This window comes from Lipophrys pholis (assembly GCF_963383615.2).
Source record: "Lipophrys pholis genome assembly, chromosome: 5".
Lineage (NCBI taxonomy): Eukaryota > Metazoa > Chordata > Actinopteri > Blenniiformes > Blenniidae > Lipophrys > Lipophrys pholis.
Genome location: NC_137628.1, coordinates 1922181 through 1939488, shown reverse-complemented (window position 1 = coordinate 1939488; position 17308 = coordinate 1922181). Strand labels below are relative to the sequence as shown.

Genomic DNA, 17308 nt, shown 5'->3' with positions numbered 1-17308 from the left:
CCTGGTCAGAGGAAGCTGTTGGAAAAGTGAAGCGTCAGAGTGTAAATATTCCCTGAATACTTTACAAGTATTAAAAATAGAATAGTTTGAGGTCTGATGCATTAAATTTGATGTAAAACATTTAATCTGAGCTTTTTATTTTAATGTGTTTTCTTTTTTAAATAGATGAGGATATTCTTATTTTTTTATATAAAAATCATAAAACTAAATAATAATAAATGTACTAATTTGTAAATACTTGGAAACTGAGTTAAATGTGATTATTATTAATTATATTCAGTACAATTACTATTTTTATTTTGTCATTTTACTGAATATAATAAATTATAATAGAATTACTCATTATTATTATTATTATTATTATTATTATTATTAAAGCCATCTTTCAACTAACAGATTTTCTAATCTTTTTAGCAAATCTTTTTTATAACGATGACCAAAGTTTCTGGATTATAGAATAGAATAACTTTATTAATCCCACAAGGAAATTATTTAACAAATCGAAGTTATACTTGAGTTTAACTGTCAGATTATAAACTCTGTGAACTCTTTTCCATGCCCTTCACATTACCATGACCTTAAACTTTATTTTTTTTCAACACAAATTACTTCAGGTTATTTAAACCAAAAGAAAACTTCATTTAGACTCCTGCAATAATATTCCTGCAATAAATATTAGAATAGAAAAAAAACCCTGTCAGATTATTTAAATAAATATTGAAGTATTGATCCAATGTTACCAGGTTTGTCATGTATTTTGCTGCAGTAATAATCCAATAATCTGGATTAATATGAACTCTTGTATGTGTAATAATCTAATAATGAGAATCCTCTGCTCGGCTCCAGTTTGGTGGGAGGACACAAGCCCAGTAAGATCATGCGCTTCGTGGACAAGATCGCCAAGTCGAAGTACTTCCAGAAGGCCACGGAGACGGAGTTCATCAAGAAGAAGATGGAGGAGGTGTCCAACACGCCGCTGCTGCTCAGCGTGGAGCTGCAGCAGCTGCAGGGCACGCTGGCCGTCAACATCCCGCCACCGCCCACCGACAGGATCTGGTGAGGCTGCTCCCCCTCCGTCCTCCTGCAGGATCCCCCAGATTTCTTTGTTTCTAATTCTTTATTTCATTCAAAAGTAAAAAAAAAAAAAGAGTAATGAAATAGAAATAAACAGTTTTAGCAACAGAACGTCTGATTCAACACAGTTTGGATGAAAAGGAGCAGAAGAGAAGATCACTCTTATAATGTCTGCCCCTTTGTAGCCTTCCAATACCTTTACACCAGTCTAATGTTCCACATTCTAAATATTTACAGATTTACTGATATTTTTAAGTATTTTATGTGCAGTATTTACAATACACAAACAAAGAAAAAATAAAGGAAAACCATCGTTTTCATTAACATCAAATCAAATATCTAACATCTCATATTATTTATATTAAAATCTAATTGTCGTGCTTTTTTAACGTCGCAGATTTTATGTATTTCTGAAGCTCATTCCATAAACAAATTATATATTATTATCACATAATCCCAGTTTTTATTATCGCAGCTGATCGTCTGTTTAAGAAAAACTCTTCATAAATCATATCTCCTCTTATATATCAGTGATCATGAGCCACATTTGTGATTATAACTCCACTATAATACTGATCAAATGGATTCAACGTCTAACCTTTCTGAAATATGTGGTGTGTGTTTACTGCCCCCTGGTGGTGGGAGTGTGTTCTGCTGGGAGCCGCTCATCTTTAACCCTTAACCTTTTATCATTCCTCAAAATTCTCTTTAATTTGCAGCTTTTCCCTCCTGGTTTTACTGAAGAATACTTTAGAACTCCGTTTTGAATTATTCTTTTTTACAATTAAACCTTTTGATTTGGTTTTAAATCACTTTATCTGAGGTTTTCGAGTCCGATCTTGTTTTGAAGTCGATTAAATCCCTGTGAGAATCAGATTAACGTGTTGTAATGAAATAATCCATCTGAACAGATTATATGGAGATCACACGGGAGAGGCACTGTGTAACCACTGATTCCCGCTCTTTCGGTTTTTCGGGATGCAGGTACGGCTTCAGGACGCCGCCTCACCTGGAGCTGAAGGCTCGGCCCAAACTGGGCGAGCGCGAAGTGACGCTGGCTCACGTCACCGACTGGATCGAGAAGAAACTGGACCAGGAGTTCCAGGTACTCGTCAGCACTGCAGCTGGGAGGCTTTTCTGGTTCCCCGGTGTTCTCCCGTCTTCGTCAGCGGCGGCGTCAACACACCGTGACACTTCTGATGAAGACGGGAGAACACCGTGGAAACATTTCAGATTGTTTAAAAAAGAAAAAAAGCCTCCTGAAGACATTTCAACTGTGTCAGACTTCATGTTTCACCAGGGTTTGACTGATGTCTGTTAAGTTCTCAGTGATGGAAGTTTAAATGGTTTCAGTTGAGCTTTTAACGAAGCGCAGCAGTGATGTAAATCATCCGTTATCGTCTCTCGTCTTCCAGAAAATCCTGGTCATGCCAAACATGGACGACATCTGGCTGAGCGTCATGCACTCGGCTCTGGACCCCCGCTTGGCCGGCGGCCCCCCCACCGGGACCCCGGGGGACCCGGAGCCTCCGCCGCCGGCGGGCGATTGAAGATTGTTTACAGTATTTTCTTGGAAACAAAGTGTGGCAATGGGACGTGGAGCCAAAGCCTTCAGGTCCGACACGACTGCCAGTCGTTTCAGGAGTCGACACTAAAGACAAACCGCTGCTCGGTCATGAAGTATTTATCCCAAGTAATTTACCTCTATGGAGTGTTCTTTTGTATTCAGAAGAACCTATTGATTAGGAACTGATAGGAAGGGAGTCCAGCTTGGCTCAGACTGGGTGCAGGTTGAGTTCCTCCCTATGAACACATTATTGCGGAAGCATTCACCGAATACCTTAGACACCAGACACATTCCTGTCAGATACTTGATCAATACCTGACAGAAACATTATCAATACCTTACTGACTCTGTACAGCCTGCAGGTGACAGGTGGTTTAGACGCGCCCTGTGTAGTACCAGTACGTGGACATTGGACGTGTCTTCTCGTGAGTCAGAGACTCCATGTTTGAAGTCGGAGTCGATCAGGTGTTAACTGGCAGTATTCACACCATGAACCCCTCTTCCACTGCCAACCCCCTTTTTTTTTTTTTTTAGTGCCAATGATGCCGTTATCCATAGAAACAATGTGGGAAAAGTGTCACCCACCGTGTAAACCCCTCACTAATAAGTACATGAACACAATAAGTGCAATGATAGAAATTCTACGTAGGCTTTAGTCTGCTCTCGCACGAGGATGTAAAAACGTGCATGTCGGATGAATATATGTGTTTTTTTTTCTATGTAAGCTGTCACCTGGTTCTGTTTCTGGGTTATGCAATCGGTTGCACAAATGAAGGTTTTCCTGAAGTTTTAAGAACTCTGTCGTCTTCGCGGAGGACCTGGTGGCGCGCTCGAGTCTCCGTCTCTCAGCCTGAGCGTCGGCGATTTGCTCTGTCGCAACGACCAACTCTGATACGGCTTCAAAAGGACTCGACACGCCATTAAAGACACTTCAGTGAAGTCACGGTACAATTGAATGATGAAGAACGTCCAGCTTCCTCTTTCTCTGAAGAAGTTTCTGATCCTCTAACCAAAGCCGGGCCGCGCTCTGCTTCAAGGTACACATCGCTTAAAGCATGGAGAGGCGACGTTACAAGCTGTTTACAGGAGCGCTCGCCTTGTTTTCACTTCACTGTAACACAAAGTGGGTTTTTGTTGCCTCTCGCTTTCTGCCTCGGATCCTTTGTGGCGAGTATTTTTGAATGGCGACGTGAATGAAGGGTTGTGGTTTCAGTTTTTGTCTACTTCTTTTTTGCTATAAACAAAATGAAAAGAGATTTTTGAGGATATATGAAGATCACGACATGATTTATATCTGTGAATTGATAAAAGTTGTTAAAGATTTACATGTAATTTTGTGGCCAAATTCAGTGGTTATGTGTACCTGCCTTATTTATAGTGCGAAATAAAGTCGTCATTGAGAGAATCCTGGGTTTGTTTTGTTGGTGATCGTGACTCTTTGCTTGCTGGTTTGTTAAATTGCAGGAGAAATGTTTATTCTGTGCTTAGGAATGTTGACTCGACGCAGAATCCCGATGAAAAGACCTTGAATGGGACTTGATTTGAAACCGGGTCTCCTGCTGTGTTGCACCAATTCACTGAGATCTCAAACTCAAACCCTCGACTGGATGAAGAAACATGATTATTGTTGTTTTCTCCAAACTTCCTCTCAGGTAAACATCACTGTGCATGATTAATGTATTCAACTTGGAAAATATAAGAAATTGTGCCCAGGAAACTTCTACTAAGTCTTATTCAAGTACATTTTTTGTTGATAACGCATCAGAAGAAGTAATATAGAAGCGATGTAGTAATTGAAAGAAAATCAATTGAGAAATGTTTAAATGTATAATGTGCGATCTTGTTCCGTTTGACATATTTAACACAATTATTGTATAACGAGGAGAGAACAGTGTTTGTCTTCACTGAGAAACATTGCAAAATGTAAAAACCTAAAAGTGCGGTGGTGAGTGCGCGCGCTCGCCTCACAGCAACAAGGTTGTGGGTTCAAATACCGTGTGTGTGTGTGTGTGTGTGTGTGTGGTAACAGCGCTTTACAACGGAGCAGTGACGTCACAGCGTCGTTAGTGTCTGTCCATGTTCTTCTATTCACTTTACATACAGTTAAATATAAGATACATTTAAAAAAAAAAAAAATACGAGACAGAGAAAAAAAAGAAACAAAGTAAACTCTCGTGAGAACTGCGAACGCTCCTCAAACCGGAAGTTGACCGTTACCTAGCAACGTGAGTCCCAGTCTGTCATAGAACGTAACGGAGAAATTAAAAGGTCAGTTTATCTTTACCTTTTTCTTTACTGGGTGAATAAATTCTTTGTTTGTCGTTGTTCTTAATCACCGAAGTGAGTTTCCAGTAATGTTTTCCGTTAAAAAGTCGGTGTTAATCCTCCGTGAGGAAACTGCTGCGGGCAGATTGGCTGATATAAAATAAAGTGTCGCTTTGTTTCAGGTCTAATGGACGGATCAGGACTTGAGAATGAGACGGAGGAAGATCCAAACCTGCAGGATGATGATGGAGGAGGTGGAGAAAGAGGAGAACGAGAAGCAGCCGCTCCACAGGTAAGATGGGTTTGGAATAAACACATTTTCTACTGAGGGGGGAGACAAGGATTTTCCTCTTTTCCCGTAACATTCAAGAGGCCAATAGAAAGAGCAGCATTGACGGTTGTACTCATGTTGATTCAAAGAGCTAGAGATTATGAAGTAGATTTACAATGTAGGCCTGGAAATACACATTATTACTGTCATGGCTGCTGTTGAAGCTCTCTGTGTGCTTTATGTTTATAGAAGGCCGATTCAGTGGACGACCTCTCAGCGCAGCCTTGTCCTGACCTCAGTGTTCTTAGAGAATCCACTGCTGAGGACACAGGTACATAAATAAAGAATGATTAGTTTGTCAGGCAAGTCTCACACCGATGCTGAGAGCTCTGAAACTCCTCCTCCACACTGGTTTCACCAACTTTATGTAAATCTGTTTGGAAAATCTACTCACTCTGTGTTTCAGTGCAAGAAAATGCGGTGGCAATTTCACACCCGTGCACATCACAAGACATGGACGATCCGGAGTCGGGGCCCGAGGAGGAGGAGGAGGAGGAGGAGGATGAAGAGGAGGAGGATGAAGAGGAAGAGGACTTGTTCGTTCTGGACCCTGAACATGTCTGATGAGTATTTCTCACCTCGTTAGCGTTTAGCTTTTAGCAGTGAAAAGAGTTTCTGTGTTTGCAGCCGAATCTCAAAAAAGTTTAAACATTTTCGAAGTTAATAGTTTTTTCTTGTCATAACTTGTAACCATTTGGTTAAAAAAAGAAAGGGAAACAGCTCATAAAAGAGCTTAAAAGCTATTTAAATAGCTGAAGATTTTATTATCGTTAGTGTTGTATTGTTTTGTATTGTTTCAATGAACTTTTGGAGAAAAACCTTCATGATGGTTGGATTCACACGAGCTTGTGTTCAAGGGACTTTTGCAGAAACTGTTAAATCTGCTGAAATGCTGAGTGTGGTCTTCCCTTATGAAGAAGTCTAATGTTTTGGCTCGTTGCCCTCCTTCACTCTGTCGGCAGCCTCTGGTCAGGAAGCGACGCGCTGCCTACAACCAGGTTCTGCAAGCACAAGGAGAGATGCTGGACCTCGCGCTGAAGGAAAAGGTTTCCATCAAAACCAAATAAAACACGTCTGGTGAGCGTGATGGCTGGTGTGTGATCCCTCTCTGTCCCCACCGGCCACAGCTGGAACTGTTGAAGGCCGATGAGAGCCACACGGAGGAAATCTCCTGCCAGATGTTCAGGAAGCAGGAGCAGCTGGCCAGACAGAGGAAGAAGCTGACGGACGACCACGAGGCGACGGCTCAAGCCCAAAGCAAACACCAGCAGGCCCAGGAGCAGCTGGAGGAGACCACCGGCCAGTATGACCACACCACCAAAGAGCACAGCAAAGCTGAAAGCAGCGGTGAGGCCGCAACCTCCTCTCATGCACCATGACAATGAGTCCCGCTGGCCTCGTGCGATAATCCCTCATCCAAAGGTGCAGAATGTCTTTGGTTTATCTTAAGAAATCCCCCTCCCAAAAACATGAAGTAATGATGTTTTCCTAAAAAAAACATTTGTCAACACTTACTGATGCAATGTCTACTGAGGCATCGTCCAGGTCGTCATGTGTCGTAATACCCCTTTGACCCAGGAGGTGGTGTGGTGAGTCACTCTTAACCTTCGAGGTGTCTTCTATCCACCAAGAGAGACAGCGCCAGTGAGCAACATCATTTTACGGGTCATATTATCCAGTTTTTCAACACTTTCACATGGTCTCGTTGCTCTAAAAATATTTTATTTAAAGTTTAATGCCTCAAATCCAGCTTTTCCTTGATTCTCCTCCATTTGAATATTGGATCATAGGAGCTACATTCAGAATCTGCTGTGTCTGTGTGAGCTGGACTGGCTCCGCCCACACATGCCCATCTTGGGAAGAGGAGGAAGTACTTCCTCTCGTGGTGCCATGTGCCAGAGCAGAGCTGCCTAATTGTGGGAGGAGTCAAAGGGAGGGCCTACCTTGATTCTGATTGGCTAAACCCTCTATACACGATATAGGGTTTGATCTCTGATTGGCTCGTTGGAGCAACACACTTTTTAAAAACTGAAACAAGCCGGGGACAGAGAGGACAGACTGTCTTCACTTCTGGGGCGTCATTCCAGGTATGGGGACGATTAGTACTACTGGAGAACCTTTAGAAATTAACAGCAGCTCACTACTGCCACCTAGTGAAGAACAGTGGCATTACACAGATCCTAATGCTTAATCCTATTAGAAGAAGCAAATATGCAGTATAAAATATATGTTTTGTTTTCTTTGAAATATTTATATAAGCACATTTGTCTCAATTGAGGGTGTAAAATTCAGGTATGTTAGATTCTGTGTAACAACAGAACAAGGAACAGAAACCAGAGGAGCATGCTGGGTGTGATCTGCAGGCGTCGTCTTACAATCAGCTTGATTTCATCTTGATTTTCACTTTTGTTTTCCTCTGAATCAAAGTTGCCGAACTAAATTGAACTTCAGTCTTCCTTCCCAGCAGCAGCTTGAAGTTGTGGATCCTCTTGATGATGTGGACTCCTGCATGTTTTCCCAGTTTCACGCCTCCAGGCGGCCCTGGATAAGCTCACGCAGCATCTTCTGTCCACACAAGAAGTCAGCGAGGATCTGAGCTCCAGAGTCAAAACTCTGCACAACGTCACACGCAAAGCGGCCAGCAGGAGGACGCAGGCCGAGGAGCAGAAACTGAAGCAGGTGGTTCAGTGAGGAGCTTTAACGTCTCACGTTCCTGTGGAAGGGAGTGATCGTGGTTGATTTGAATGTGTTCTGGTCCTCAGGATTGTTATGTGGAGCGTCTGACCGTGGAGCTGGAGAGGCTGACTGAGCAGAGGAGCCTGATGGAGGCTCACATCAGGGTTGAATCAGAGGAAACAGAGGCCGTCAAAGAGAGTCTCTCTGAGGTACATTTCACTGCTTCCAACTGATCTGCAGCCACACGCGGCTCTTTGGCTCCACCCTGTGGCTGGCTGGAGGTTTAAATACAAGTAGATCTTATTTTTTATTTATTTCTTTTTCAAAAGGACTCCCCCCCCCCCCCCCCCCCCAAAAAAATGCTTAAATTTTTATAGAGAAATTGTTATATTTGCTTAAAATTGGCTAAAATAGTTGAATAAAAAAATGTATGAATAGTTATACATGAAGTCAGCCATAAATAGTGAAATAATAGAAAAAAATTACTCGAAAACTGAAAAGTACACAAAGCAGCTAACAATCAAAATACAAAAAGGTCGAAAAGATTTGAAACAATATAAAATAGCCAAATCAGCTTAAATCATAAGATAATAATCACAATCACAGTCAAGATAGATAAATGGGTAACTTAGCTACAAGAAGGTAAAATAGGACAAAAAAAACAAAAAAGATCCACGAGTCCATCCATCTATTTTCTATCCTGCTTCTCCTGTTCAGGGTCGCAGGGCTTCAAAAGTTAAACCACTAATAATGTGTACGTTGAAAAAAAAGAAAAGTCTATTGTTCTAAATTGTAGTTATCAAACTTTGTAAAATACAACCCAGGATGCAGTTTTTATTTGAATAGCAAAAGTAAATATTCATCTATAAACTTCATGAGCGATCTAATCCTCATTTAAAGGTTAATTGTGTTTCTCGGCTCCAGATAACAAAACCACTGTTTGGTCATGAAGCTTACAGTCTGCTGCTGTCACAAAGCTGAAGTCCAGTAAATACCGTATATTCATGTCTATTGGGAACACGCACAGATTTAGGCAGCGAGCCTCACGCCGTCATTTGGACCGTCCATTTTCCGAAAAAAAAAAGTCCAAAAGAATAGTGCATGGTTTGCTCAAAGCCGTCTAAAATATGCGTAAAGTCAAACCTTGGACGACGGGACCTGATAAGAGCAGACAAACCATCGTGCACTGAGAGGTTTTAACTGTGAACACACCTTAATGAGCGGGCAGCCTGCCCGGTGCTGCGCTGTGACTCTACATTTTACTTAGTTCAAACCTCACCAACTGGTGAGGTTTGATCTTTCTTCCCACGCTCCACATCTTTAGAAAAGGGGGGGGGGGGTGTTCTTCTATTAAGCAGTGCTCTCCAACTGGGAGCTAGACGGTACATCAGATGTTTAATATGTTCCGATCTGTTTCGCTGTGTTTGTGTCCTGGTGCAGGTGGACATGAACCTGGAGGTGCTGATGATGATGCAGAAACAGCTGACTCAGCAGTGGAACAGCAGCCTGCTGGCCCTGAGGAGGCAAGATGAGGCCTGCAGCAGCATGCAGGAGGCCGTCCGGTGAGAACGCGACAGAGAAACACTCGGTGTTTAAAGATGTTTCAGTCCTTCTCACGGTTTCACTCTCACACAGCGGCGTCGAGCACAAGCTGGTTTTGGTGCAAAGAGAGATCGAAGGCTACAGGAAGTCCATTACTGAGGAAGAGGAGAAGAATGAGACGCTGACGATGCAGCTGAAGAGGTCTGAACTGGACGGCAGCACCTCCAGGAAGCTGATCGCTCAGAAGCAGAACCAGAGAGAAGCTCTGCTGAGCATCTACAGGACCTTGCTCTGCACACTGAAGGAGACCGAGCTCATCCAGGACACATTCACAGAGGTGGACGCCCTGAAACATCACGCTCATCCTCACAATCATCCTCTAAATCATCCTCATCCTCATCATCTTCCTCATCTTCACAATCATCCTGATCATCCTCACACTCACCCTCACAGTCATCCTCCACATCATCCTCATCCTCACAGTCATCATCATCATACTCATCCTCATCCTTACACTCATCCTCATCTTCACCCTCATCTTCATCCCCATCATCTTGCTCATCCTCATCTTCATCATCTCACTCATCTTCATCCTCATCCTTATCATCATCTTCACTCTCTCGCTCATGCTCATCCTCATCTTCACACTCATCCTCATCATCCTCATGCACATCCTCTTGTTCACCCTCATCCTCAAGCTCTTCCTTATCACCATCCTCATGCTTATTCTCATCCTCATCACCATCTTCATCCTCATGCTCATCCATATATTCATCTGCATGCTCATGCTCATGCTCATGCTCATGCTCATGCTCATGCTCATGCTCGTGCAGTACCCCTGAGACTGCAGGTTCACCTGGTGATGCCTGGCTTGTTTGCTTGGCAGGAAACCCGAAGCCTTCGGTCTGAGCTGAACGGTCAGAGGAAGCAGATGGAGAAGAAAATGGCCGCCCGTCTGGAGCAGGAGGACACAATCATGACTCACCTGCAGCAGAAGCTCAGCCACACCAACGCCGCCAAGTACTCCAGGCGGCTCACCGGCAGGATGGCGGCACTCAGGAAGGAGAAGGTCAGGACCAGTCTGTTCATGATGTTGACAAACCGTCCCTGGATGTTGGTGAGGTCAAGGTGGTGTGGTGGTGATGTTCTGAAGATCTGGAACGACGAGCTCATCAACATAAACACTTTTATCTTTTCTTCACTGACAGAACGTCTCACGAGCGTAACTCATCATCCGCTTTAGTTATCTAGAATACTGTAAGAGAAACCGGAGCAGTAGAGCTCCGTGAGACCGATTGGTCACGTCAGTCGCTTTTCATTGACAAACACTCAGTATCATTAAAAAACTTCACTCACTGCACATTGTAAACGTTTACAGCCGACGTTCACCCAGTCAGTTTACATTCTGATCATGTTTTTATTGATCTTGTGGATCTAATTCTTGTCATAAAAAAAAAAAAAAAAAAAAATCAAGCCGAACAGCAAATTTAAGTCCCTAAACTAGGATTCTACAATATTTAGGTCTATAGTCTGGCATTCTATTATTTCTCTAGTGTCTGTCTGTCTGTGATATATATATATATATATATATATATATATATATATATATATATATATATATATGTACTGTATATATATCTCAATTCATCTTGAACAAGACAACAAAAACAAGCAGGTTAATCTGTGAGGATTAAGAACAGAGACATTTATCATTGGGCTGCTCCTCCTCCTCTCTTCCTCTCTTCCTCTCTTCCAGAGACGTCAGCTCGTCCAGAAGGAGAACGAGCTGTTGGCGGAGAGACTGACGATCCAGCAGGTGGAGCAGCGAGTGTCGGGCCTGACCTTCACCCAGGAGGCTTTAGAGGAGCAGATCGCCAAGCAGACCAAGACGCTGGCCCTCAGTCAGAACCAGATGTCTTCCCTGAACAGTCTCATCAAGCAGAACCAGGCGACCATCGCTCACTACGACAACAGGATCGGTCAGATCGTGGCCAACACCGGGGTGAGACGACGGAGGACACGACGACATGACCGGCGAGTCTGAACGTCTCACTGAGAAACATCTACTTTCAGCAAGAAGACCTGAGTCCCATGCACATCAAGATTCATGGCATCGTGGCTCAAAGTGATGAGCTGGCAGTGACCATCACGACGTCCAAGCAGCAGTGGATGAAGCAGCAGGACGTTCTGGTGGGACTGAGCCAGAAGCTGGAGGCCACGAGGAGGGAGGTCCGCCGACTGCAGACCGAGTCCACCGCCTTGCAACAGAGGGAGATCCGGCTGGACGGTGCGTCACGTGGAGGCTGAGCCTGTTCACGTCTCATCATTCTCAGTGAAGGTGGTAAATGACATCAACCCTGAACTTTTGCCCCTGATCCCGCCAGGTCAGGGTGAATCACAGCAGCAGGAGGCGGCCGCCATCGAAATGAGTGAAAATATCCTGCACAGGGATCGGACGAAGCTCTGCTCCCTCCTCAGTAAGAACAAGCAGCTCAACCAGGCGCTGCAGCAGGAGAACGCCCTGATGGAGACCCACTTCATCCACCGGCTCAAGGTGTCACATGCTGGCTTCACTGGTTTCTGCTTTCTGATTATAAAACGTATTGATTGATGATTACTGTGGGCAGGAAGCAGAGCGCGAGTCTATTGAGCTGCAGGTCAAACATGAGAAGATGCAGGAGGACAAAGATCTGCTGCTCAACAGTCTGCTGGAGGCGGAGTGAGTCACCCTGGTCCATCCTCCTCCTGCAGGTGAGTTTAGCAGACAGAAACGTGCACCGCTCACACGGCTGGTTGTGTGTCGGCCTGCAGGCAGCAGGTGATGCTGTGGGAGAGGAAGACTCAGCTGATGAAGGAGACTCAAGCAGCTTTGAACTCGGAATGGGGAAAAGAGGAGAGGCAGAAGATGAAGGCTGAAGTCCACCGCAAGGAGGTGAACACTATTCGTCTTCATATGTGTTTAGATCTGATCAGATCTATGTGTATGGAAGAAATATTATTTGAAGTATTCTTGTTTTTGTAGTTTAATTGATGACTAGAATTGTGAGGATCTCCCCAGCTGTGAGTGTGGACGGAGGAAGGAGTGACACAGACACAGGTCCAGGCCTGTAGAAACTACAATAGATGTTAAGTATTTCTGTTATTTAGGAAAGTCAACCACAGAGAATAGTTTTGGTTTGTTTAAATAAATTGTGCATTATTATTTTGAAACCTGGAAAATCTCTCTGCGAGTACTTTTTACTTTCCGCGAGTCGAAACTCTCGTCCTGAACGGAGCGACTCTTGATTTAGATTTTTGGGACAAAAGAGTCGCCACAACAGTTATAGTTTCTTATTTCACCGAGAAAGATAAACCAGGATGTTTTTACTTTGCTGACGTGTTTCGACTGCGTCTGCAGTCTTCCTCAGAGCTTCATCATCTGACATGTGATGACGTGTCTTTATCAGGTGGCCGGCCTGACAGATTCTGTGTGAATCTGTGTGATTCTATCAGGCCGGCCCCGCCTCCCGCCTCCTGCCTCTTCTTTCCAGTTATTCTTGTTCTTCTTTTCTTAATGGCTGAAGTGTAGTGGTTCGCCCTCTTACCTCACAAGGAGAAGGATGTGGGTTTGAATCCAGGCTGGATCGTCCTATGTGGTGTAGCATGTTCTTCCTGAGGCTGTGTAGGTTTTCTCTGGGTCCTGCAGTCCTATCAAATGGGTCCTGCCCTGATCTGTGGCTCGGAATGACCTGTCGTCAAGTCTAGTCCAAGATTTATCGCACGCAACAATTATACATGCAGTGAAACACTTTGAGTACATGTTCTGCACTGTTAAAAGTGCAGAATTAAATTTTAGAGCACATATACAGAGAATACTACACTATATTACAATATTAATAATGATGATTGAAATTAAGGCACACAACAGATAAAAGATAATAGATAGATATAGATAGATACAGGTAGACCTGTGTCAATAGTGCAAGTACACAATATATATAAGGCAATTTGCCGGGTCTATTTTGATCGACTCAGCAGGCAGACAGCCTGAGAGAAGAAGCTCCTCCTCATCTTGTCTGTTTGCCTTCAGACAGTGGTAACGCCGCCCTGCTGGCAGCAGAGAGAACAGTCTGTGGTTGGGGTGGGGGGTCTCACTCAGAACCTTCCTTACCTTTAGCCTGCATCGTTTGTTGTAAGTGTCCTGCAGGTTGGGGAAGGCGGTTCTGGGTCTGATGGTGCTCCACCAAGCGGCCCACCGTCCTGCTGGGCGCTGCTGCCCCTCCAGCTCATGATACTCCAGACAAAACACTTAAGTGCAGGTGTAAATGTTTCTTATAACCATGACAGGGAGTTTAAAGTCCCTCAGACATCTGAGATGGTGGAGACGCTGTGGAGCTTCTTCACCAGGTGTTGATGTGGCAGGACCACGTCAGGTCCTGTGTGATGTTAACTCCCAGGTACTTGAAGCGCTCCACTCTCTCCACCTCTGTCCCGCTGATCCTGAGTGGGTGATATTTCCTCTGCTTCTAGCTGTAATCCACAATCAGCTCCTTGGTCTTGGTGACGTTCAGGATGAGGCTGTTGTCTCTGCTCCAGTCCTCCACGTGGGTGTCCTCCATCAGGTCCTCCTTCTCGTTGTTGTTGGAGATCAAACCCACCACTGCTGTGTCGTCACATCAGCAAACTTGATGGTGGTGTTGGAGTCTGATGTGGACACACAGTCATAAGTACAGTGAGTACAGCAGAGGGCTCAGCACAGCCCTCGGGGCTCCGAGGTTCAGGGTGCGTGAGGGGGACAGTTGATTTCCCACTGAACCACCTGTTGTCTGCAGGTCAGAAAGCTGTAGACCCCCCAGCACAGGGAGGAGGGGAGTCCGATGTCCTGCAGCTCAGTGACCAGTCCAGAGGGGATTATAGTGTTGAATGCTGACCTGAAGTCGACGAACAGCATTCACACAAAATTCCCCTTCCTCATATCCAGGTGGACCAGAGTATAGCAGGTGGTTGAGGGCGTCCTCTGTGCTCCTGTTTGGCCGGTGGCAGGTCGGGAGGCGGTGATAAAGTTTTTGACAAGTCTTTCAAAACATTTCATCACCACAGAGAAGAGCAATGGGCCAGTAGTCATTGAGGCAGCCGGGCTTGGCTTTCCTGGACACAGGAACAACGACAGACTGTTTAAAGCACCTGGATGATTCACTGGGAGAGCCACAGGTTGAATATTTCTGTGAACACCGGTGCAAGCTGGTTGCCACAGGTTTTCCGGACACGGCCTGCTATACCATCAGGTCCTGCAGCTTTCCTGGTGTTCACTCACTGAAACATCAGCCTCACTTCCTGCTCCGTCACGGTGTGTGACTCCTCGTCCTCTCTGCCGGGCAGGGTGTGCGTCTCCCGGCTGGGAGCGCCAAAGCGTTCATAAAAGTTATTAAGTTCATCGACTAGAGAGATGTCTTCAGCATCACCGTGGGCATCAGTGTTGCTTTATAGTCCGTCACTGTCTTTCCCCTCTGCCATCGGCCCCTGGTGTCCCTCTGCTGCAGCTGTGACTCAGCACCTCTGCTTGGCCTCCCTCACGGCTCTGTGGACGCTGTGCGTGGCGGACTGGTAAGGTCCCATGTCTCCGGTGGTGAGTCCTGTGTTGGACATGGCGCTGTTGGACTTCAGAGCAGTTTTTTGGTGGTTTTGTTGGGGGATAGTGTCCCCTGTTTGCTCCCTGATGAATTCCACAACCGCTTCCGTAAACACACAGACGTTCCCATCAGAGCGGTAGATGACTGTTGGTCCTGTGATGGTCTGATGTCCTGAACTATACCTCCGTTCGATGACTCAGGATTGAAAATTGATGGATGCTTGTGGTTTCCACTCTGTGCAGGTTCAACTCGGCCGTCTGATGAAGCAGCAGGGGAAGCTGCTGAAGGAGGGCGACGTCGCCGTAGACAAGTGGGTGAACTATTTACAGCGCGGATGCCTCAGACCTCGAGCTTCGCCGGGGAAAAAGCTCACCAAGGGAGCGCTGGTCCTCACCTTGCGGGGCCTGCAGCGCCAGATCAAGGACACGTACAAGGTGGGAGGAGGAGGAGGAGGAGGAGGAGGAGGAGGAGGAGGAGCATCTCAGGGCCTGCAGACAGCAGCCTGAAGAACTTACATCTGTGTGTGTGTGTGTGTGTGTGTGTGTGTGTGTGTGTGTGTGTGTGTGTGTGTGTGTGTGTGTGTGTGTGTGTGTGTGTGTGTGTGTGTGTGTGTGTGTGTGTGTGTGTGTGTGTGTGTGTGTGTGTGTGTGTGTGTGTACCAGTTGGTGGCAGACTGCAATCAGGTGATGAAGGAGCTGCAGCAGAGTCAGGAGGATCTGAGCAACAGGATCAAGCAGCACAAGCAGCAGATGAACGAACTGCGTGAAAACAACGACATGCTGAACTTTGACCTTGTTAATCTGCAGGACAGCAAGGACACGGTGAGACACACACACACACACACACACACACACACACACACACTGGAGCTGCTTTCTGTGAGAAGATATAATAAGAACGGATCAAAAAGATGATTAAAGCATTTTCTTATTAAATATATTTCTTATAATTCAGTGTAATGAGATGAATGTAGATCAATTCCAACAATTAATCAGATAAAACCATGAGTTTAGATTTAAAGCGATATACACGGACTTCTCAAGTCTTTTCCTTCACGTTGATCCTCGAAGCAGTTTACAATCATTTGTCTCAATCTGGACTTTATTAGGACATATTAAGATTTCTGCCATCAATCTGAGGATTGACATGAGACAAAGCATGAGGTTGGTGTGCTTTCTGCCGTACCGTTATCCCATAATGCATCTGGGATGACTTCTTCAGAGTGTCGTTGAATAAAAAGATCATCCACTCGTCCATATGTTAGTTGTCACTCATTAGCAGTAGAGTGCTGTTTCTTTTTGAATGGTGCTGATGCAGAGCAATAACATCCAATCATCTCAGCCGTGCTGCTCTCGGCCAATCACGGCCCACCCTGAGATGTTCCTGCTGTGCAGTGCTCAGTGATTGGTTTTGTTTCAGTGCTAACAAGGTGTTTAATTTGAGGGTTTTACCCTCAGTGGGTCTGAAATCACCACAGGCGACGTCTGTTCTGATATTCTAGCAGAACCTAAAGGCATGGATTCCTCTTTTCACTGCTTCAACAGTCACATTCATCCACTCATACCCCCGCTCGACTCGAGAGGTGGGGGATCGACCCACAACATTGACCGGCAGCTTATTTCCACTGCAGATCTGTGGTTTGTTCTCCTGCTCCTTCAGGAAGACGATCAAAAGCTGCTTGGAATTCATCTTCCTTCAGTTAACTTTGATTTTCACATCAGATTAAAAACATTTTTAGTATTTTTAAGAAGCATGAATGGACTGGCGGCAGGAGGCAGACGATCGGCTGAGACGGAGGATGAAGATCTTCTGTGGTGAACGACCCAAGTTCTCGTGTTCTCAGTCACTCTCGTTGATACTGTTGGTGTGACGTTAGAAAAGGCTGGTGAAGAACTCCCTCGTCATACTTCGAGTAAAAACACACCTTGTACATAGGCTGAGTGTTGCTCAGAAGGGAAATATGCACCGACAGCTTTGTGACAATTTTACATGCAGTCAGAACTAAGGAGGGCGGGGCAGGAATGTTTCCTGCAGCTTGTTTTCATCATAGTTTCCATTGGTCCTCCAGGAAACTGACATGCAGTAGCTCTTTGTTTGTCAGCTCCCGGGTTCTTCACAGGGTCACGATTGGTCAAATTAGACTGAACTGTGGTGCGATTGAGGCGTTAAACGTGTGGAACGGCCTCGTGTGGCGGCTCCAGAGAGCTTCAGGTGGGAAACATGATTCAGAACGAGGACTCTTCC

At 45.0% G+C, this 17308-nt stretch overlaps 2 protein-coding genes across 2 annotated transcripts in view; both read left to right on the top strand.

Moving 5' to 3' along the window:
- The window catches only part of LOC308109893 (testis-expressed protein 2-like), a 43360-nt gene extending 39311 nt beyond the window's left edge, over positions 1 to 4049 (top strand). Inside the window, exons 11-13 of the mRNA XM_080463725.1 lie at positions 847 to 1056; positions 2059 to 2179; positions 2490 to 4049. Of these exons, the coding sequence (XP_080319851.1) occupies positions 847 to 1056; positions 2059 to 2179; positions 2490 to 2624 (466 nt within the window). The 3' untranslated portion in view covers positions 2625 to 4049. The remainder of the gene's footprint in view (positions 1 to 846; positions 1057 to 2058; positions 2180 to 2489) is intronic.
- Positions 4050 to 5115: 1066 nt separating this feature from the next.
- ccdc40 (coiled-coil domain 40 molecular ruler complex subunit) overlaps positions 5116 to 17308 on the top strand; it is a gene marked incomplete at both ends in the record, with an annotated part of 19376 nt that continues 7183 nt past the window's right edge. Inside the window, 17 exons of the mRNA XM_080463561.1 lie at positions 5116 to 5198; positions 5427 to 5508; positions 6200 to 6283; positions 6365 to 6584; positions 7759 to 7916; positions 8000 to 8122; positions 9354 to 9475; positions 9549 to 9907; positions 9939 to 10282; positions 10342 to 10524; positions 11212 to 11457; positions 11529 to 11742; positions 11840 to 12009; positions 12083 to 12174; positions 12267 to 12387; positions 15307 to 15498; positions 15727 to 15885. Of these exons, the coding sequence (XP_080319687.1) occupies positions 5116 to 5198; positions 5427 to 5508; positions 6200 to 6283; positions 6365 to 6584; positions 7759 to 7916; positions 8000 to 8122; positions 9354 to 9475; positions 9549 to 9907; positions 9939 to 10282; positions 10342 to 10524; positions 11212 to 11457; positions 11529 to 11742; positions 11840 to 12009; positions 12083 to 12174; positions 12267 to 12387; positions 15307 to 15498; positions 15727 to 15885 (2952 nt within the window). The remainder of the gene's footprint in view (positions 5199 to 5426; positions 5509 to 6199; positions 6284 to 6364; positions 6585 to 7758; positions 7917 to 7999; positions 8123 to 9353; positions 9476 to 9548; positions 9908 to 9938; positions 10283 to 10341; positions 10525 to 11211; positions 11458 to 11528; positions 11743 to 11839; positions 12010 to 12082; positions 12175 to 12266; positions 12388 to 15306; positions 15499 to 15726; positions 15886 to 17308) is intronic.